Consider the following 23,747-nt stretch of genomic DNA (forward strand, 5'->3'; position numbering starts at 1 on the left):
ACAGTTTCATATCTAAATGTGTCTTGCTGTATACATACTTTCCAGATTTTTTTAATATTCTGGATATTTTTCTTACACACAGCCATCGATTCACTTCAGAAGGCCTTTATTAACCCCCCGGACACTTTTATGATGGATGGATGCACTTTTTTGGGCTTCAAAATTTTGGCCAGCTATTCACTGCCATTATAAAGCTTGGAAGAGCCAGGGCATTATTTTTATATATATAACTCTGATTGTATTCGTCTGAAAGAAAAATGTCATATTTTATGGATGACTAGGATGACTTGAGAGTGAGTAAATGATGGGATAATTTTCATTTTTGGGTGAACTATCCCTTTAAATATAGCCAATTTAAGTTCGGAAATAATATGTAGTATTTATAATGTTACACTATTTATCTTATCATTTTGTAATGTTTTTCATACATTAAAAAAATATAAATTGATTTTAGGAAGTTCATCATGGGGGTCCATGGCATCATAAAGTTTGAAAACCCCTGGTCTAGCGTCACAATTTGGCCCAAACACGCTTAAATCCTTACGCTTGCCCATTTTTCCTGCTTTGAGGACAAAATGTTCACTTGCTGCCTAATATATCCCACCCACTAACAGACGGCACTCGTATACAAGAGGTTTTGTTCGCACTTTTTGATCATCGCTGTTGTATTGGGAAGCTAGAATGTGAAAAGTAGGCGCTAAAAGCTCTTTTAAAAATAGTACTTTCGCTTATTAAATGCATTTGTGACTTGTTGGCATCCACGTTTAACACACTTCTTCTGTCACATGGTACTGAACGCCCGACCCTAACAAGGTGTCTAACACTAAAAGTCTGTCACCAACACAGTTATATCCAACCACAATTACATCACGCAGTCTGAATTTAGCCCGTCATTCACTCCCTGTAAAACTGCAGCTGGTTCCACAACGGCGCACCGCTCACAATACACTCCTGGAAAAAAGTGTTAGTGTTTATTCCTAGACCTCAGCATCCAGTCTCAAACGGCGCCTGTGGTTCTCTTTGTTGGCGAAATCCTATTACTGTCGGTTCAGCTCACAAGCACAAAAACCTGCACACAAACATCGAAAGAACACCTACAGCTTTCTTTTGCAGCTCAATATCAATTTAGGAGACACTCTTATTGATACGGGAAGAGTTGAATAGAAAGCACTCTCGCTCGCATGTAGTGAACGGCTTACAAAGTCTAAATGATTTATTATTACACTTGCATCTGGTGCATCACTCGTCAGGCAGAAGGGACACATTTCTCAGGTTACAGGATAAAAAAGAAACCACGATATTAGATATAATCCATAAAAACATCACGATAAGGCCTAAAAGTGAATATTTTAAGCTGTGAATATGACATCTCCAGTTGCAGACATTGATTTATTCTGAAAGCATCTTTATCCAACAATAGCCATGTCTTAATCTATATAGAAATAGTGGCAATTTGGATTGAAACTCACACTGTTTGTGCTGCACACATGAATGATTTGCGGTTATGCTTAAGCGATCAGGATTTTCACTCAGCAGATGATCAAACTGTAGAAAATAAAGCTACCAACAGCTGTTTATGGATAGAGTGCATCCATAAATAGCCAATTTATTCATCAGGGATCCAGACAAAAAAGTCAATTAAGGAGCCATTGGCTCCTATAGGGGGGAAAAAATATTTTTTAAGCGCCACAAAATAATAAAAAACGTGTTTTAATTTTGTTGTGCGTTGTCACGCCTGCCTTCCTTTTCATTTTATTGCATTTTCCTTCATCACTTGGCCACTGAGTATAGTTTGTCCTCCTCCTAATGCATCCTATAAACAGTATGTCATGCACACACCTATTAAAGGGGGGGTGAAATGCTGTTTCATGCATACTGATCTTTTGGCACTGTTAAAGACTTGGATTCCCATGCTAAACATGGACACCGTTTCATAAGCTAAGGTGGACGTTTAATGGGAGTATTTCTTTGCCAAAATTAGTACTTCCTGTTAGTCATAAGTTTCGGAAAGTTTTTTTCCATCATGGGTCCGCTTGACGTCAACAGGGCGGAATTTCCTTGTATGGGCCGTACGGACAATTCTACCGGAAGAGCGCGCGCGCGAGAGAGAGAGAGCGTGAAAGCAATAGGCTACGCCCATCAGAGCGCTGGCTCGTACAGATGGAATTTGCTTTTCCGGATCAACAACTGAGTTGCGCAAATATTTATGCCTGTTCCCTGCATTTCGGTGCCGATTGTTTTATAAACAAGGCCCAGTTCGACGCCGGATTTTCAGATCGCCTAATACTGAAGGATGGAGCGGTCCCAACGATAAAGGTCCCAACGTTGGAACCGCAGGTTTGACTGCTTCAAATGTCTGTTTTTGCCTATGCCCATCAAGTAGCCCAAACATGATCACGTATTGATCAATGGAGCATGCGATGTATAGTGTGTGTACATTTGTTTAGCTGGCCACTATATGTGTATGTTTGTGTATTGTAAAAGCACTCCAAACAACAATACACAAAGAATGGGGAAATATGTTGAACTAAATAAACGCGCTTCTTCATTCAAATGCGCTACTATTCCATGTCTTTCTATGTAAACACTAGCCTGACGCGCAAAACCAGTCCGCTTACTACAAAATCATGTCTACACAAACCACGCGTAAACACACACACACATATACACACACACACACACACACACACACACACACACACACATTGTAACACTCGCGCTTGACATGGTGTTCTAAATAACACAAGCCGCTAAACATATTATATAGTTAGTGTAACTTATACCACATAGTCGACGTCCTGCTCTAGTCGTTTTTGCTGCTGCTCCTGTTCAACTTCAGCCTCTGGGTCTGATTCCGGATCATAGATGTATGGCTGTATCTGATTAAAAGCCATTTTTTATGTTGAATAAAGTTTTTCCCCGCTTTTAGGGATGACGCAGCTTTCAGACGCACTCAACACAGTAACAGCGGCGCGCGCTCGACATTCTTTAGCTCCGCCCACACGATACGCCCCCAGCCGCACGGCTTTTTCCGGAAAGACTCGGAACAGCGCATCTTCCTTTTATAATTATAATAAAAATAAAGACTTTTCGGAGATATGCAGGATGCAGTGCTACTCTATAGGTACTCAAGATTGACATGAGACTGACTGAAACTGAGTGTTTCCCCCCCCCTTAATGTTTTATTCATTAGTAATATCTGAGAGGATAAATTTGGTGAAATGCAGATCTTCACATGCAATTATATAGGCAGTGTTGAATTTCATTTTTAGACAGCAGGTTAAGTAAAAGTATCATGTGAGCGCATATATTTAGCAAAGTGCCCCTTTCTATGGTTATGATGAGCTTTGAATGTATTTTCTGAGGTAAATTTGACCTTACATGATATGATATACAAGCGATCTATCAGGTCACATTAAAGACCATTTTAAAGCTGAAAGTTTGATAATTGTTTACTACAAACACATTGAAAGCGACATATTAACAGTGATAGTTAAGTCATCTTCCTGCGATTATGGGTGCCTGCACTGCAAATAATGTGTGAAGTTCAGGCAATAACAGAAAACAGCAAAGATTACAAGAGAATAAGAATCTATATCAGTATCAATTAAAAACGAGAATTGCTACTGATTAGTTCACGTCCACACAGCTGACATGTGTATCTGTTTAGCACGAAATAGACACTGCCTTTCTGCACTTTTACATTACCTGGATGTTCATTCATTGACACATCTCTCTTTGTGTTTGTAGCGTTGTTGTTCGATAGATCCAATGGCTTTGAAAAAAGCCTGATATTTTCGCTTTGACAGGCGTTTCTGAAGCTGATCCTCGCCGTCCCCGTTCGTATGGTCTATGGTTCATATTTTGGCGCTCAAACTCACTGAGGTGATGTTTTTTTTTACACTGCAACTTTGTTGCGCGTCATCTCATGTTATTACGTCAACACTAGGGATGAAACGGAAATTTAACATCACGATTATAGTGATCCAAATTATCACGGTTATCAATATTATCACGGTTTGTTCAAACGAGATGAACGTGTTCAAAAAGAGCAGATGCACACACTTAAAACATTTCAACAAGTTTTATATTTGAAAATCAACAAACAACAAATAAATCAAGCAGCTCTATGCACTTTTTTAAGCTAGATTCTGTGGGATTTCCTTCCTTATGATGGCCGTCGTCAATAGCAACGCATAATGCATAAATAATAATAATTTGGTGTAACTAATCTAATATTATATCTGTAAATATTCTCAAGCAATATTCTCATCAGTTTTCTATCAGCTATGACGCATTTAAATCTAGCATATTTTGTGTACAAGCCCAAACAGTATCCAAGTGAAATAATGCATATCCATATTTTCATATGATTTGAAAGTTTATTTGAATAAATATCAAAAATCCAAAAGGTGTGTATCATACCTGACACACTTTACAGCTGGTTTTATGACTTTAAGTCATTCTCTTCAAATGCTATTGAAGTTAGAAACGTGTATATCAATCTTGTATGAACTATACATTTATATGGTCGCCAGTGGCGATCTCAGCAAAAATATCACTCGCAAATTAATATTTTTTGTCACAAATGCGACCGTTTTAGTCGCAGTCTGGAGCCCTGTATTCATGCAAAATATTACTAGAGTTGTGGATTGCAAGAAATTTTCCGGTTCCATTAAAATCATTAAACAACTAATAAAAAAAAAATAGTTAAGGAAAAATTGTGCAATACTAGGGTTGGGTATCGAATATTAACGATTCCGATTCTTATTGATTCCAATAAGTGAAACCTTAGATATCATTCACATTTATTCTCATATCAAGTTGCGCTCGAATAGTTTAAAATCACATTAAAATAAAAAATTTTGGTGCGCATGTTTTGAATGTCTTTTGAGCTTGAACGGTTTAAAAAGCGCACACATGAACCGATAAGCGAATCGAAATGCGCATTTCTTATCGGTTCTGGGAAATTTGGAACCAGATCTTAAAATGGAACCAGTTCTCGATACCCATCCCTAAATATTACAAGTCGTTCAGACTAGAAAGTCATAAATAAATGTAATTATTTTTATGATAAATTACTTTATGACCCCGGCCAAAAGATGGATGTATAATGTCATATAATTGTAGTAAACCTGCCGTTTAGAAAATAGAGCTGCGAATCAAGATATTGTTTTAACATTTAAATAAATAAATGTTTAAAAAAAAACAATAATTATAAATAAATCTTTTTATATTTCATTAAATTGTATTATTTGGCCCTAATGACAGATATTCTCTGACATATTAGCCATTCAAAAATAAAACAAACCACAACTAAATCCACTCTCGCCCTGGAAGTCACTCAAAATGCCGAGCGAGATCTTAATCTAAATAGATCCGGGCAATACAAAGGAATTATCCAAATCTCCCACGTGACGCTTTTCAGGATCGCTCTGAAATTTAGTCTCTGAACGCCAGGGCTAGTGGGTAATTATTCTCTTGATACAAACATGAGGGCAATCAATGCCAATGTCAGTTCCAGTTATGTGCTTTATTATGGTCTGGCTTTTCCTCCGCGGCCCCCAGGGAGCCCCCGTCACTCATCCCCGCGACAACACATGTGGCGGCTCTCTTCTCACTCGCCAGCCTGACAGCCTCATCAACACACAATAACCATTATCCTCTCTCGGCCATTATCTCCCCCTCCTCCTCTCTCTCTCTCTCTCTCTCTCTCTTTCTCTCGCACTCGCTCTCCAGCACAAAGAGCAACCCGTTTAGAAACACACACGCTTACCTGCAGTTCGGTGGAGGGTCAAGTGTGATTTCTGCAAGCTCCTTCTGAATCCTGCAACACAAGAAGCATTTGTTAAACGGAGATCAGAAGGCCACGTACACAAGGCTGCTAAAAACAGCAGTTTTGACTGCTTAATTTTATTGTGTGCACAGTTCATTTACAAGAGCGACAACCAGGGGTGTAACGGTACACGTATTCGTACTGAACCGTTTCGGTACAGGGCTTCCGGTGCGGTGCACTTATATAACGGCTAATATCATGAATATAACGGCTAATATCATGAATATAACGGCTAATATCATGAATATAACGGCTAATATCATGAATATAACGGCTAATATCATGAATATAACGGCTAATATAATGAATATAACGACTAATATAATGAATATAACGGCTAATATAATGAATATAACAGCTAATATAATGAATATAACGGCTAATATCATGAATATAACGGCTAATATCATGAATATAACGGCTAATATCATGAATATAACGGCTAATATAATGAATATAACGGCTAATATCATGAATATAACGGCTAATATCATGAATATAACGGCTAATATAATGAATATAACGGCTAATATAATGAATATAACGGCTAATATCATGAATATAACGGCTAATATAATGAATATAACGGCTAATATCATGAATATAACGGCTAATATCATGAATATAACGGCTAATATCATGAATATAACGGCTAATATAATGAATATAACGGCTAATATAATGAATATAACGGCTAATATCATGAATATAACGGCTAATATCATGAATATAACGGCTAATATCATGAATATAACGGCTAATATAATGAATATAACGACTAATATAATGAATATAACGGCTAATATAATGAATATAACGGCTAATATAATGAATATAATATAACGACTAATATAATGAATATAACGGCTAATATAATGAATATAACGGCTAATATAATGAATATAATATAACGACTAATATAATGAATATAACGGCTAATATAATGAATATAACGGCTAATATAATGAATATAATATAACGACTAATATAATGAATATAACGGCTAATATAATGAATATAACGGCTAATATAATGAATATAATATAACGACTAATATAATGAATATAACGGCTAATATAATGAATATAACGGCTAATATAATGAATATAATATAACGGCTAATATAATGAATATAACGGCTAATATAATGAATATAATATAACGGCTAATATAATGAATATAACGGCTAATATAATGAATATAATATAACGACTAATATAATGAATATAACGGCTAATATAATGAATATAACGGCTAATATAATGAATATAATGGCTAATATAATGAATATAACGGCTAATATAATGAATATAATATAACGACTAATATAATGAATATAACGGCTAATATAATGAATATAACGGCTAATATAATGAATATAATGGCTAATATAATGAATATAACGGCTAATATCATGAATATAACGGCTAATATCATGAATATAACGACTAATATAATGAATATAACGGCTAATATAATGAATATAACGGCTAATATCATGAATATAACGACTAATATAATGAATATAACGGCTAATATAATGAATATAACGGCTAATATCATGAATATAACGACTAATATAATGAATATAACAGCTAATATAATGAATATAATATAACGACTAATATAATGAATATAACGGCTAATATCATGAATATAACGGCTAATATCATGAATATAACGGCTAATATCATGAATATAACGACTAATATAATGAATATAACGGCTAATATAATGAATATAACGGCTAATATCATGAATATAACGGCTAATATAATGAATATAACGGCTAATATCATGAATATAACGGCTAATATCATGAATATAACGACTAATATAATGAATATAACGGCTAATATCATGAATATAACGGCTAATATAATGAATATAACGGCTAATATCATGAATATAACGGCTAATATCATGAATATAACGGCTAATATAATGAATATAACGGCTAATATCATGAATATAACGGCTAATATAATGAATATAACGGCTAATATCATGAATATAACGGCTAATATAATGAATATAACGGCTAATATCATGAATATAACGGCTAATATAATGAATATAACGGCTAATATCATGAATATAACGGCTAATATCATGAATATAACGGCTAATATAATGAATATAACGGCTAATATAATGAATATAACGGCTAATATCATGAATATAACGGCTAATATCATGAATATAACGACTAATATAATGAATATAACGGCTAATATAATGAATATAACGGCTAATATCATGAATATAACGGCTAATATCATGAATATAACGACTAATATAATGAATATAACGGCTAATATAATGAATATAACGGCTAATATCATGAATATAACGACTAATATAATGAATATAACGGCTAATATCATGAATATAATATAACGGCTAATATCATGAATATAACGGCTAATATCATGAATATAACGGCTAATATAATGAATATAACGGCTAATATCATGAATATAATATAACGACTAATATAATGAATATAACGGCTAATATCATGAATATAACGACTAATATAATGAATATAACGGCTAATATCATGAATATAACGGCTAATATCATGAATATAACGGCTAATATCATGAATATAACGGCTAATATCATGAATATAACGGCTAATATCATGAATATAACAGCTAATATAATGAATATAACGGCTAATATAATGAATATAATGGCTAATATAATGAATATAACGGCTAATATCATGAATATAACGGCTAATATCATGAATATAACGACTAATATAATGAATATAACGGCTAATATAATGAATATAACGGCTAATATCATGAATATAACGACTAATATAATGAATATAACGGCTAATATAATGAATATAACGGCTAATATCATGAATATAACGACTAATATAATGAATATAACAGCTAATATAATGAATATAATATAACGACTAATATAATGAATATAACGGCTAATATCATGAATATAACGGCTAATATCATGAATATAACGGCTAATATCATGAATATAACGACTAATATAATGAATATAACGGCTAATATAATGAATATAACGGCTAATATCATGAATATAACGGCTAATATAATGAATATAACGGCTAATATCATGAATATAACGGCTAATATCATGAATATAACGACTAATATAATGAATATAACGGCTAATATCATGAATATAACGGCTAATATCATGAATATAACGACTAATATAATGAATATAACGGCTAATATAATGAATATAACGGCTAATATCATGAATATAACGACTAATATAATGAATATAACGGCTAATATCATGAATATAATATAACGGCTAATATCATGAATATAACGGCTAATATCATGAATATAACGGCTAATATAATGAATATAACGGCTAATATCATGAATATAATATAACGACTAATATAATGAATATAACGGCTAATATCATGAATATAACGACTAATATAATGAATATAACGGCTAATATAATGAATATAACGGCTAATATCATGAATATAACGGCTAATATCATGAATATAACGGCTAATATCATGAATATAACGGCTAATATCATGAATATAACAGCTAATATCATGAATATAACGGCTAATATCATGAATATAACAGCTAATATAATGAATATAACAGCTAATATAATGAATATAACAGCTAATATCATGAATATAACAGCTAATATCATGAATATAACGGCTAATATAATGAATATAACAGCTAATATCATGAATATAACAGCTAATATAATGAATATAACGGCTAATATAATGAATATAACGGCTAATATAATGAATATAACGGCTAATATAATGAATATAACGGCTAATATCATGAATATAACAGCTAATATAATGAATATAACGGCTAATATAATGAATATAACGGCTAATATAATGAATATAACGGCTAATATCATGAATATAACAGCTAATATAATGAATATAACGGCTAATATAATGAATATAACGGCCATATCATGAATATAACGGCTAATATCATGAATATAACGGCTAATATCATGAATATAACGGCTAATATAATGAATATAACAGCTGATATAATGAATATATGTGTTTCAACACACTTTAATCTGAACATTTAAGGCATTCAGTCCATTTTTTCAGGAAATTCAAACGATAAATGCCGTTTTGACGCTCTTTAATGTGACGACTGATCACTGTAGACAAGTGAACGTGATCGTCATAGTCAAAGAATAAACATGACTGAACATCTGAAGGTGTGTTGAGGATACACACTTACTGAAACGCATCATATGTGGTGTAATCGCTCAATCAGTGTGTCAACGGCAGACAGACGTCAATAAAACAGCTTGAGAACAATGTCACGCAGCATCACATGACCTCAGAAGTCATTCAGTGTCCACAGCTGAGAGTTCACTAGAGGAATCAACTCTTTCACTGAATATATGACCTATATTAGCCGTTATATTCATTATATTAGCCATTATATTAGCCGTTATATTCATTATATTAGCCGTTATATTCATTATATTAGCCGTTATATTCATTATATTAGCTGTTATATTCATTATATTAGCCGTTATATTCATTATATTAGCTGTTATATTCATTATATTAGCCGTTATATTCATTATATTAGCTGTTATATTCATTATATTAGCTGTTATATTCATTATATTAGCCGTTATATTCATTATATTAGCCATTATATTCATTATATTAGCTGTTATATTCATTATATTAGCCGTTATATTCATTATATTTGCCATTATATTCATTATTAGCCGTTATATTCATTATATTAGCTGTTATATTAATTATATTAGCTGTTATATTCATTTTATATATGCCGTTATATTCATTATATTCTACTGAACCTGTTTTATGATTTAATGTGTGTTTAAATAAATCATGAAAATGACAGTCACTGTGTATAAATGATTATATTTCAACAACGAATTGGAGTAAAAACATAATTTAATGCAGTTACTGCAAAAACTGCCTTATGTGAAGTTTACATGTTTGCACACAATGTGTTATTTGAGTGTTGATTATTATATCTAAATGTAGATTTAGGCTAATAGTTTGGGCTCTGTCCTTTAATATTATAGTAATGTGTGAGTTAAGGACAGACACAATTTTTTTCAGTAAACCACTATTTAATAAAAATAAATAAAAAGCAATTTTGTAAAACTGCTGTACTGAACCCGTACCGAACCGTCAGTGTTGAGCACCGTTAGCGACAAACACAATTTGCAACCAAATTGACTCTGGTGTATGAGCTGAACTCAGGTTAAATTCCCTGTGAGGCATTTTTAAATGCATTCAAATGCTGTTTTTCAGCAAGTAGGTGGCCTATAATAGATTTCACAATTTTCAAAATGAACATTTATGCCATTGCACTTCAAGCCTGGCATTTTCTGCGAGCGATACCTGCTGTTATCTCTGAGGTCAAAGCGTGTGAAATCAAGCGGTTTATTTCCACTGAACGTGACACACACACACACACACACACACACACACACACACACACACACACACACACACACACACACACACACACACACACACACACACACAGAGTAACTGCAGAGATGTCTGTTACTTAAACACACGTTTCCTTCTACAGGAAACCATACATCATCTAAACATCAACCCTGAGTAGTGGGTTTCTGTTTGTGGTGTTTAAGCCGCACTATATCATTGAAAAGCAGCAATAAGAGTAAGTTATTCAGACGATAAATTGATTTATGACTCCAGCCAAAAAGTAACTGCTGTGCATGGATAAATGTCAATATATAACTGTGTGTAATATTCCCAAGCCCAGTAGGTGTACTACACACACACACACACACACACACACACACACACACACACACACACACACACACACACACACACACACACACACACACACACACACACACACACACACACACACACACACACACACACATATATATATTAGTGCTGTCAATTGATTAAAACTAATTTTCTTGTACCTTTTTTCTGTAATTAATCACGATTAAATCAGAGTTTTTAATATTTTTATATTGTAATAATTTTACAGTTACAACATTTATTAGGCTTTAAAAAAATAACTTTAAATTTAAGTGAACTTAAAACAATCTTCACATAAACCCATTATAATTACCTGTTGCCTTCATTTATAATCAATATACAGACATTGAATAAAGTTATCAAACAGTCTGCACTGCATGAATAATAAATGAAATATAGATGAATCCTTATTAAAGCTAGTATTTCCTCTGTTCTGTGATGAACATTAATGACACACATCATTAGCGGCTGCTGTCACTTTAAGATCTGCCGCTGCTGAACATGACGCGGGTCTGACGCGCATCTCATTTCCTCACAACTCTTTAAGTTAATTTAAAACGTTATTTAACTCATTTAAGATGCTCTTAAGAGGATACTCCACAAAACGGGTGTTTTGGCATAAATCTGTGTTATTGTTCATTCAAACGCTTTCTGTGTGTGTGAGTGTGTGTGTGTGTGTGTGTGTATGTGTCATAGTCAGGACATTCACAGATAGTGCTTTCTCTTCTGTCTTTCTGTGTGTGTGAGTGTGTGTGTGTGTATGTGTCATAGTCAGGACATTCACAGACAGCGCGTTCTCTTCTGTCTTTCTGTGCGGTGTGTGTGTGTGTGTGTGTGTGTGTGTCATAGTCAGGACATTCACAGACAGCGCATTCTCTTCTGTCTTTCTGTGCGGTGTGTGTGTGTGTGTGTGTGTGTCATAGTCAGGACATTCACAGATAGTGCCTTCTCTTCTGTCTTTCTGTGCGTTGTGTGAGTGTGTGTGTGTGAGTGTGAGTGTGTGTGTGTATGTGTCATGTGAGTGTGTGAGTGTGTGTGTGTATGTGTCATAGTCAGGACATTCACAGACAGCGCGTTCTCTTCTGTCTTTCTGTGCGTTGTGTGAGTGTGTGTGTGTGTGTGTGAGTGTGTGTGTGTATGTGTCATGTGAGTGTGTGAGTGTGTGTGTGTATGTGTCATAGTCAGGACATTCACAGACAGCGCGTTCTCTTCTGTCTTTCTGTGCGTTGTGTGAGTGTGTGTCATAGTCAGGACATTCACAGACAGCTCGTTCTCTTCTGTCTTTCTGTGCGTTGTGTGAGTGTGTGTGTGTGTGTGTGAGTGTGTGTGTGTATGTGTCATGTGAGTGTGTGAGTGTGTGTGTGTATGTGTCATAGTCAGGACATTCACAGACAGCGCGTTCTCTTCTGTCTTTCTGTGCGTTGTGTGAGTGTGTGTCATAGTCAGGACATTCACAGACAGCTCATTCTCTTCTGTCTTTCTGTGCGTTGTGTGAGTGTGTGTGTGTGTGTGTGAGTGTGTGTCATAGTCAGGACATTCACAGACAGCTCATTCTCTTCTGTCTTTCTGTGCGTTGTGTGAGTGTGTGTGTGTGTGTGTGTGAGTGTGTGTGTGTATGTGTCATGTGAGTGTGTGAGTGTGTGTGTGTATGTGTCATAGTCAGGACATTCACAGACAGCGCGTTCTCTTCTGTCTTTCTGTGCGTTGTGTGAGTGTGTGTCATAGTCAGGACATTCACAGACAGCTCATTCTCTTCTGTCTTTCTGTGCGTTGTGTGAGTGTGTGTGTGTGTGTGTGAGTGTGTGTCATAGTCAGGACATTCACAGACAGCTCATTCTCTTCTGTCTTTCTGTGCGTTGTGTGAGTGTGTGTGTGTGTGTGTGTATGTGTCATAGTCAGGACATTCACAGATAGTGCGTTCTCTTCTGTCGTTCTGTGCGTTGTGTGTGTGTGTGTGTGTGTGTGTCATAGTCAGGACATTCACAGACAGCGCGTTCTCTTCTGTCGTTCTGTGCGTTGTGTGTGTGTGTGTGTGTCATAGTCAGGACATTCACAGACAGCTCGTTCTCTTCTGTCTTTCTGTGCGTTGTGTGAGAGTGTGTGTGTGTGTGTGAGTGTGTGTGTGTGTGTGTCATAGTCAGGACATTCACAGACAGCTCGTTCTCTTCTGTCTTTCTGTGCGTTGTGTGTGTGTGTGTGTGTGTGTGTGTGTGTGAGTGTGTGTCATAGTCAGGACATTCACAGACAGCGCGTTCTCTTCTGTCTTTCTGTGCGTTGTGTGAGTGTGTGTGTGTGTGTGTGTGAGTGTGTGTCATAGTCAGGACATTCACAGACAGCTCGTTCTTTGTCTTGTCACGATTGAATGGTTTAAAAGCATTTGCATGAATAAGAGCGTGATCATAATGTAACGCTAGACAAAGGATGACAGGAAAAACAGATGCTGTGTTAATTGTGTTAAATATTTTTAACGCGTTAAACTGAAAAAGTTAAATGTATGCGTTAATTTTGACAGCACATACGCAGTGAAAATTAATTAACTGAATTCATTGCATAATATATTATAATGATTTCTTTTTATATTGTAATTGCATACAACTTATTTCTGTTTTATAGAAATCTAAATTCTTTGAATGCAATACAAAAATGTCTAATTCCTCAGAATTAACAATAGTTAGCATTTATAATTGCATAAAGCTTATGTTTGGGTGAACTGTTGCTTTAACAAACCACAGTGGCTCAGTGGAATCCGGGTCGATTCTCATCTCTGCACAAGATAATTGTTTTAATTCGGAGGCCCAAAAACATCACCACGGCTTTCATGAACAAACACCTTTGATGTTGACGTCTGGACCCCGAGGCTTCCTGAACTGTGTAACATCAAGCAGACAAAAACCATCCGCAGTCCAAATGGGAATGTTTGGATCTTGATATGCGCTCAAAAGCAGACGGAACAGGATGCCGCAGTCACGGTTATAAAAAGCGGCGTGTCCCAGCAAAGCTTTGCTCGACTGATTGCATAATGCCGTCGTACTGCAGTCGGGCCTTCAGAGAATCTGCAGCGCTGCCAGCCAGGCCCATTCACAGAACAATAGAAGTGCATTGAAGCAAAGTCACCTGCTCCAATCAGATGGAGCGATTGCACAGATCCCTCTGGCGTAAAAGCATCCAAACATATTATTTTGTTTGACATTGAGAGGTTTGTCTGCAAAAGAGACAGATCAATGCATCTCAACCGGTCTTTTAATATCAGGGGAAACTAACCATACAGTCATGCATAGTTAGGTTAGTGTAATAAATAAGCTTAGCAACTTCCCATCTTGTGTTACTGACAAACAAAACCCATCTAAATCAAATCCGGTGGAAATTAGCCTAACTGGAGCAATGCCAAAACAGACAGGTTGTGCGGCATGACATCATCCTGGAAAAACATTAACAAGTCTACATTAAATACAGCTTCATGTTAATAACTTGGACCGTCAATGTTTCATTTCAGTTGCTTAATAGCATATGATAATTATGGCGCTGTAAACAGTTTTTTTTACAATTTCTGTGGATCAATTATCGTCGCTTTGGCACAAAATGCGTTCAATGACAAACTATTTTCTAACTCAAACACAAACGCCGCCAAATCTCGATGTACCTACAGCCCAATTTGCACAACTCAAGTTCAAACCCTAGCATAATACTGAGTATATTTCTACAGTAATACCGAACTGAAATATATTCCAAACCTAGTAAAATGAAAGGCTATCAAAATGATTAGATGTATATCTGAACACTTACTCAATTGTTAAGGTCAGTTCACACCAAGGACGATATGAATGGGCCTTTATGTTACTAACTATACAAAAGGGGTCAGGGAATAATTCTGTACTGTAATGCAAGCATGAACAGAGCTGTAGGCTAAAGCCTGTTTTGAAAAGACATTTTACAAATTAAAACATTGTGTAATACTATCTGTTGTTTGTGTTTTTTAGGACATTTATGAGTGACAAAGGCCTTGTTTACACCTGGTATTAAGTGCGTTTTGTAGGGGTGTAACCAGGGCTTGACTAGGGCTGCCACTAACGACTATTTTTATATCAAATTTATCAATTAATCGGATAATCTATCGACTAATTTGTCAATTAATCGGATAATCTATTGGCTAGCTTATCGATTAATCGGATACCTATCGACTAATTTATTGCCTTAATTTTCAACAATTTTACCTAAAAACATTTAATTTAAATTGCAACGTTGGCCTTTAGTAGTGTAATATAAAAAAAGTATAAATGTAAACAAGCCCTTGACAAAATGCAAAATGAAAGAGTAAAAATGTAAAAAGGTCCAAATTTGTAAACCAACATAACAAAAAAAAGAGAATATCAGCAAATACTTTTTATATAGAATAGTGTTGTCACAATACCAAAATTATGACTTCGATACGATACCAGACTAAAATGCCTCAATACCGATACTAAATCCATACCACGGCAAAAAACTGTAAAAGTACTTGAATAATATGACAGAACTTACTATTCTTTGTTTTATCATTGTTTTAGGGTTAAAAAACCCTAAAAACTCACTTGTCCGGCATGTTCCTGCCCTGCCCTCACACAGAATATTAGATCCGGCCCTTTAAGAGCTGCACGGACCAAATTCATTGTAACACCCGATTTCTCATTCAACTCTGTATACATCCATTAAAGACTTATCCGTCTGCGTTTACCCGAATACTCGCCAGGACCTGCATTTTTACATATTTTTTACCATTCAAACCCAAGAAATACTGCTCTTATTAGAGTGCTGTCAAAGTACTGGTACTAATACAATTTCATATCGTACCCAATTTACCCAGTCGACTAAAAATATTGACGTCGACTAATTAACAGCGTTGACGCAGTCGATTGTATCGACCAATAGCGACAGGCCTAGGCTTGACTTTTAACACCCGCCAAATGCGGTAGATATTAATAGGGTTGGGCATCGTTTTGATTTGAACTATTAAAATTACTATTAAATTAATATATAACTAATTAATAAATATAACTAATAAATATAATTTATAACTTGGTTTTATTCAGAGACAGAGAGATAAAATGTAATAAGACAATTTCAGAGGTGTTCATTTGAAAAAAAAATGTGTTGCAAGAATGGCTTAATTAATACTGTAATATATGTACAGTACAGGACTTTTTTGACATTGGCAACCTGTAAATAAATTTTAGAGCAAGTAATAAACACAAAATGGATTGTTTGAGTTGGGTATTGTGCCTTTTTCCTTTACCACTATTTGTTTAATAATTTTAATGGAACCGGAATCGTTAGGCGGAACCGGAAATTTTCTCATGATTCCCAACCCTAGTCGTGAAGCAAAACACGGATTGGGTTATGGAGCGTTACCTCTTGGCACTGGTGGAGAGTTTGGCTGCAGTTTTGCTGGAGATCTTGGTCTCCTTCTTCTTGGGCACAACCAGATCGCGCTCCTGCTGAGGAGGAGCCGTCTCCCGCTGCTCGATATCTGAACTCCCTCCGCTGGTGCTGGGGCTATCATCTGGTCTCTGCACCTCACTAGACATCTTGGCCCTGGACAAACAGCAGGATTCACACACCATTACATTAGCAGACCGCCGGGTGAAGTCACTGGGGTATGAAGTCAATAGTTGTCTTAATTCCAGCTGCTCTGGATAATAAAACAGCGATTCAAAGGCATGGGATTAACTCTTAACGCGAGGTCTTTTACTCTGAACGCTGAGCTGTAATTAATAAACGGCATTGTTTTTCGTCTGTTTTGTGGGATAATCATATCGCATTCGATTTAATGCACTATTTTCCTCAACGTGAAATCAAACTTTACTTGTGGGGATTCAACCGGAGCGCAGATGTTTTCAGATTCATATTTATTTATGATTTAATGCCATATCAGCTATATTCATGTCAATCAGCAGTATCACTTGTTTACAATAATTTAACAACTTTGTCTTAAAAACAATCACTATACAAAATCAGGCATATATACCAATAACAACAACAGAAATAATAACACCAATTACATCTTTCAATTTAATATTTGACAGAAATTCTCAAATTACTCCAGGAGAAACCTTTTTAAAAATGTGTTTTCTGAATAAAACCGTTCTCTAATATTATTTAAAAAAGGACATTCTATTAAAATATGTTTTACACTCGTGAAATTCATACACAGATCACAAACCGGTTTCTCTTCCCCATTCAATAAATATGAATGAGTGAGTCTTGAATGTTCAATTCGGCATCTCGGTTATATACAACCTGGTCATATCTATTTTTTTAAATAATAACTAATAACTCCTTGATTTAAAACTGGATTCACCTCATATAATTTGTTATTTACATATTCGTTCCGTTCCATTTGCCATCTCTTGTAAATGTACAGATTCAATATGGGTTTAACGTCAGATGCTGGTATTTTACATTCTGTCATTTCCCCTTTATCTGCTTCTTCATTACCAGTCAAACCCATATGGCCTGGTATCCAACAAATCTTGTTTTTATAAAGAGTCCACTTTTCCTATTATTCTGGTTATTATAGGATGTTCAGTTTTCAAAGAATCAAGTGCTTGTAGGCAGGATTTAGAATCTGTGCAAATTAAAAACTTATCTATTTTTTCAAGAGCTAGAAGTATATTCAGATTTATAAAAACCTTGTGTATGGCAGCAATCGGTGGAAGATGAGAATGAATTGTGCATAAAGCAGAATTGCTGAAAGAATGAACAACCTTCTGTGCAAATCATTCATAAAACATTAAGCGTTTCTTATTCTGCTTTTGTGTGGCCTTCTTTCGTTTTCAATGCATGTGTCTGGTCTTATCAAGCACATTATTCCAAATAACAAATGTGGAAATGCATCACAACAAGCGGATAAAACCATCTCAGAAATGTCCAATTATGACAACATGCACTTGAATTGCATCCTTTTAGTTAAAGACGGTCACCATAACGTGGCCCCACTTTTCACTCAGGAGGAATTTAAAGCAGGCATTTCCTGTGCGGTCACAGGAAGTGCACTGAAATGAAATAATGCTCTAGTATTTTCTCCCAGACTTCAGGATTTAGATGTTTAGGCGAGGGTTCTGGCGATTGTTCCTGATGTTATCGGGAGCAAGGAAAACCCGGCTAATAAACCAACATAAAAGATGCGTGGAGAAATACACAGACCTCGCTTCAAAAGTTGCCGCGCCGGGAGTTAGGTCACCGCTCTTTTAGATCCAAGTCGTAAATGATCACAGATACACCAACAGGAAGGTATTAACACTTCTGAGAGCGGATTTTACGGGTCAAGTCATTCTGTGATAATGTGGGAAATGAGTCATAAAACATTTAAATTGCAGCGCACATGCAGTCATGCCAGCGCTGAGTCCAAATACAGTCACAATGCTCTCGGTTTACAGGCATTTCCCTGCAAATGGAGCTTCATTCCAGACACAGATAAATCACACCGATGTGCGATGTCTCAGGATGTGTTTGGTCACCTTTAGTCCCTTATGGGTAATGCATCTTAACGCTTAACATCACTTTGGATGAATTAGACTTTTTTTTTCTTCTCAAAACAATACGTTTCTTACTGCATTTAAGCAAATTGCATTTGTTTTGGCACGTGTGTGTGTGTTTGCAAAATTGTCTACAATTTGCACAATGACTAAAGGCACGTGGCTCGAGCAAAACTGATTCTCAAACTCTTCACAACTTGTGTGAGCCGTCACATGCAAAATGATCCATTTATTGATCTAAATCTGTCAGACAGATGTTATATTCCAGAAATATTTATGACATGGAATCAATGTTTGTTCAATTGCAACAAACACACACACTTGAAAATGAACATTTGTATTTATACAGTGCATTTATTTTTTGAATAAATGTGTTTGTGTTCATATTTCTCATGAAAAAAGGTCGCAAAATGCCACCATTTAGTCTCAGTCTGGAGCCCTGCCCAATTACTTCAATGCATGTGTTCCCGTGCACATGATGACATCCAAATAAGTATTTTTAGGTGTTTATTTGGGGAATTTAAAGGCACCAACGTAGCATAATGAGCATTTGTGTGCAGTGCATAAGTCAATGTCCGGATATCAATGGACAAATGCTTAAGAGTCTATGATTGGATCATCACTGCAGTGATTATTACTGTGTTTTATGTTTGGGAACAGTTCTTCTCACCCTAATTCTTAAACACCCAGGAAGACACATCATGCAGGGCTCTACATAGCGACCATTTTGCGCCTGAAAATTAATGCGTGCGACTGCGAAAATATATTTAGGCGCACTGGTGCGAGTGACCCGATCGATTCTCATGAATAGATGTAGCCTATAATACGATCGGAATAAAAACTAAACACTGACTGATTGAGCAACTGTTATGTTTCGTGCTGCAATCAACTGCTTTTCATGCCTTCGGTCAGCAGAGCATGTGCAAAAAACGTGTGCGAAGGAATAACACTTCACCGATTGAAACCACGGTCTACACTCTAAAAAAAAAGGCTCGTAATCATAGGGGAACCTTTTTTAGTGCTATATAGCACCAATTTTGGTGCTTCAGTGGTTCTTCAGCGGTTCTTCAGAGGTGCTATATAGCACCTTAGTCAAAGAACCGGTGAAGAACCTCTGAAGAACCGCTGAAGAACCACTGAAGCACCAAAATTGGTGCTATATAGCACTAAAAAAGGTTCCCCTATGATTACGAGCCAAGAACCATTTTTGGTGCAATATAGAACCTTTTTTTTTTTAGACTATGGGTGAAACGGGTGTGACGCGGCCATGCACTTACCAGACGCCTCGCGGCTCGCGCTGATGTTTCTTTGCAGCCAAAATTAACTAGAAATACCACATTTGGATTATCATAAACAAGGTCGGAAATTAACAGGGGCTTGGGGCAAAAATGCCACCAAAAATGAATTAATAAAAAATTATTTAAAAACGCTCCTGTATGAGTTCTTGATTTAATCTTTATCGGCTGCAGTCCATAACATTTATTGTGTTTAAAAATGACTAGATGCATATGAGTGAGTACATCATGAATCAATTTTCCAAACCGTGTTTTTATCTTACACTGAATTACTACAGTACACATACAATAAGTGTTTATATTCTGACTATTCAATTAGTATTGAAATGATTGCAAATGTGATACTGATCTTGTAAAAAAGTCCAATAGACAAGTTGATATTAAGTAACAACGTTTTAGCCACAATACTGTTTATTTCGTGAAAATCAAAACTACATCAGAACTGTTGCGCATCTCCAAGCGTTTCGATCGAATGAATCTGCGATTTAATGAACGACTCGCACATAGACTTGACGCGCCACCTACTGGCTGTTTTATTTCCATATTTATACTTTGCATGGACTTTTTATTTAAAATATAAATCTTTTAACTAAGTTTAACTTGTACATAGCCTATTTATAAATTCAAAAACTTATATTTAAAACATTCATACAACATTATTTACCCATGAGCTGCATTAAATCTATGTAAATGTGTCTAAACAGCACTTCAGATGGAGCTGCTGTGCCACTTCTACAGTGTAAAGATTGATCTTTTGATGCTGATTTAATTAGATTGGTTACAGTCTGATTGTGTCTTATTGCTCTAACTGAATTTATTGTTTAAATTAACATTTTAAAAACAACTTTTCTATTTTAATTTACGAAATTGACAAAAGATGATGCATACATTTAATAAGATTAGAAAACATTGCTCTTATAATGGTAAAAATGCCCCTGGACATTAATTTAAAGGGACAAAGATCGTCCTTGTAATGGGAAAGTTATAATTGGAATGTGTGTTATTGATCAGAAAGTGCTCCTAAATTTTTGACTGTGCTCCTAATTTTTTTTAATTATGAGCACAAGTGCTCCTCAAGAAAAATGTTAGCGTAGAGCCCTGTCATGGCTAGCCTCGCGTGGCCATACTCAATTCTAGTCAGAATATGAGTATGAATATGAATATGAGTCTGGTACCGCTCCATTGAGCTTTGATTATGGGGCGTGTTTCAACCGAGCCAGGAAAGACCTCAATTGGATAGACCCACAACCAATCAGAGCAACGGAGCGACGCGTAACGTTAGTTGTCAAATGTCAACAGAACTCAACTGCACTGTGTTGCCAAGTCCGTGTTTTTCTCCATGTCCGCGGGTTGAAGCGACCCCAATTATGTGATTATATAAACCCAGGAATGCCAATTTTAGCAGGCAACCTTGCCAAAATAACATATTTTGCCAACCAAACGCCATTTTTTTCCCGGAGAACACCCCGGAAAGTTATTGTTTTGGGCTATAGTTTTGAGTAGCAATTGTGCGCGACATTGCAAAAACACTTGGAAACCCTGTCTGCACGCACGCTGGATTAAGTAACGTTACAAGAAAAACATGAGTGTAAACAATCTTTGCCAGTAATAAAATTATTTAAGGATACACAGAGTACTTACCAACACGATCATCGTTTCTGAGAGAAATAGTGAAGGTGAATGCATATACGAACAAGTTCTCCGTTTAGGATAAGAGCAAATTCAACCCAAGAGCCTTCGATGACGTGGATGATGACGTTACTGTTGATCATCTGTCCATCATCGTCTAAAGCCCGCCCTGACAATTTCATTGGTCCGAACAGTTTCTGTTCGGGCATAATTACTCCTCTATGGAGCGAGTGCAGACCGAATTGCCCGAGCAAAAAAAAATTGTGGGCGGGGCTAAATTCGGCTGGCATCCAGGCTATGTCATGGCCATACTCCAGTCCAAAAAGTCCAAACCTTAAATGAATGTGGGATGTGCTGAAGGAGACTAGCCTGGTCTTACCAGACTCTCGTCCATTTCATTTGTTCATTCGCTCTCCATTGACAAGCGTTCACTTCCTTAAAGGCGGAAACTCTGTTGAAGTTTAAAACTATTGGATCTGCCCAGAGCCGCTCTGGATCTGCCATAACCAATCGCTAACATTTGGCCGTTCGCCTCTGTTTCTCACATGGAAGTCCGTAAAAATAACTGTGCAGCACCTCAGAGATAAAACCTAAACCTCGTGCATTGGGATTGTGATTTATTCACGGTGGAGAGTTTTGTGATGGGGAACGGCTGCTCACGTGTCCAGAACATGATTGTGCTGTAAATAAAATATCATATGCTTGGCATGATAAGAATAAATGCTGCCGTAAATAACGCCCCTTACGTGTTTTTCTTCTTTTTATTTTTTGAGCGTGATGAAATATATCGCTCTTGAAAACACTCGCCAGCATTTAAAGAAATACAAGTCTAGAAATGCATCCAAATGACAGCGAAGCGCAACCGTACGGTGCTCTGCAGGGGTCAAAAAGGATATAAACAGTGCATTTTGAAGTGATATATTCTTGAAAACTCCGTTAAATGACCACATGACCTGGTGTTTGTCTAAAGCAGTCGGTTATTTGGCCGGGGATTTTTACGCGGGTGGTGGGAGACGGACGGCAATAAAATCACTGACTAGCCGCTGTAAATTATGACAACACCTCCTGACCCGTCCGAATAGGGCTTCAGCGACTCCTTCACCACTAACGGAGCGAGCTGGAAAATCTATAACTTCTGGATACTTGGCAGCGGTGCCACGACGGACCGAATGGCTTCGCTCGCATCTTTTCTCCACCGCCATTACTGAACTACAACTCAAACTAGCGCACAACATCAGCGTCATCGCTCTCAGACACTCCCTCTGTTCGCTGATTGGACCGGTTAAAATTTGTTCGGAGAAAACCTAAGAATATACCGCAGTCCCAGACGGAGAACTGAAGGAAAATGAAAATTGAGAGGAAGTACGTTGGAGGGCGGAGCCAGGCTAGAAGGAGACTTTACAGAGTGCTGGACTCTTGCATTGCCAATACAAGACCTTGAGCTAAAATCGATGCACTTCTTGATAGAAATAACATTTATTTCCATTTTCTTTCTATAAAATGGCCATGATGTGTCTAGTTTAAGAAATAAAAAGCTACAAACTCATTCAATTAGGGTAAGAAGTAGAGCTGCACAATTTGTAATCAATTACGTTTTTCTTTCTTTCTACAGGTTATCTTAAAGTTTTAATTTTGGTATAACATTA

The 23,747-nt window shown here is 36.2% G+C and overlaps 1 protein-coding gene across 1 annotated transcript in view; it reads right to left on the bottom strand.

Annotated features, from left to right (window-relative positions):
* Nucleotides 1-23,747, bottom strand: part of ube2e2 (ubiquitin-conjugating enzyme E2E 2) — a 66,614-nt gene that overhangs the window by 41,128 nt on the left and 1,739 nt on the right. The window contains exons 2-3 of the mRNA XM_079837221.1: nucleotides 17,052-17,234; nucleotides 5,777-5,827 (exon numbers count right to left, since the gene is read on the bottom strand). Coding sequence (XP_079693347.1) covers nucleotides 5,777-5,827; nucleotides 17,052-17,227 — 227 coding nt within the window. The 5' untranslated portion in view covers nucleotides 17,228-17,234. The remainder of the gene's footprint in view (nucleotides 1-5,776; nucleotides 5,828-17,051; nucleotides 17,235-23,747) is intronic.

The sequence above is a fragment of the Gobio gobio genome (assembly GCF_949357685.1).
Source record: "Gobio gobio genome assembly, chromosome: 15".
Taxonomy (NCBI): Eukaryota; Metazoa; Chordata; class Actinopteri; order Cypriniformes; family Gobionidae; genus Gobio; species Gobio gobio.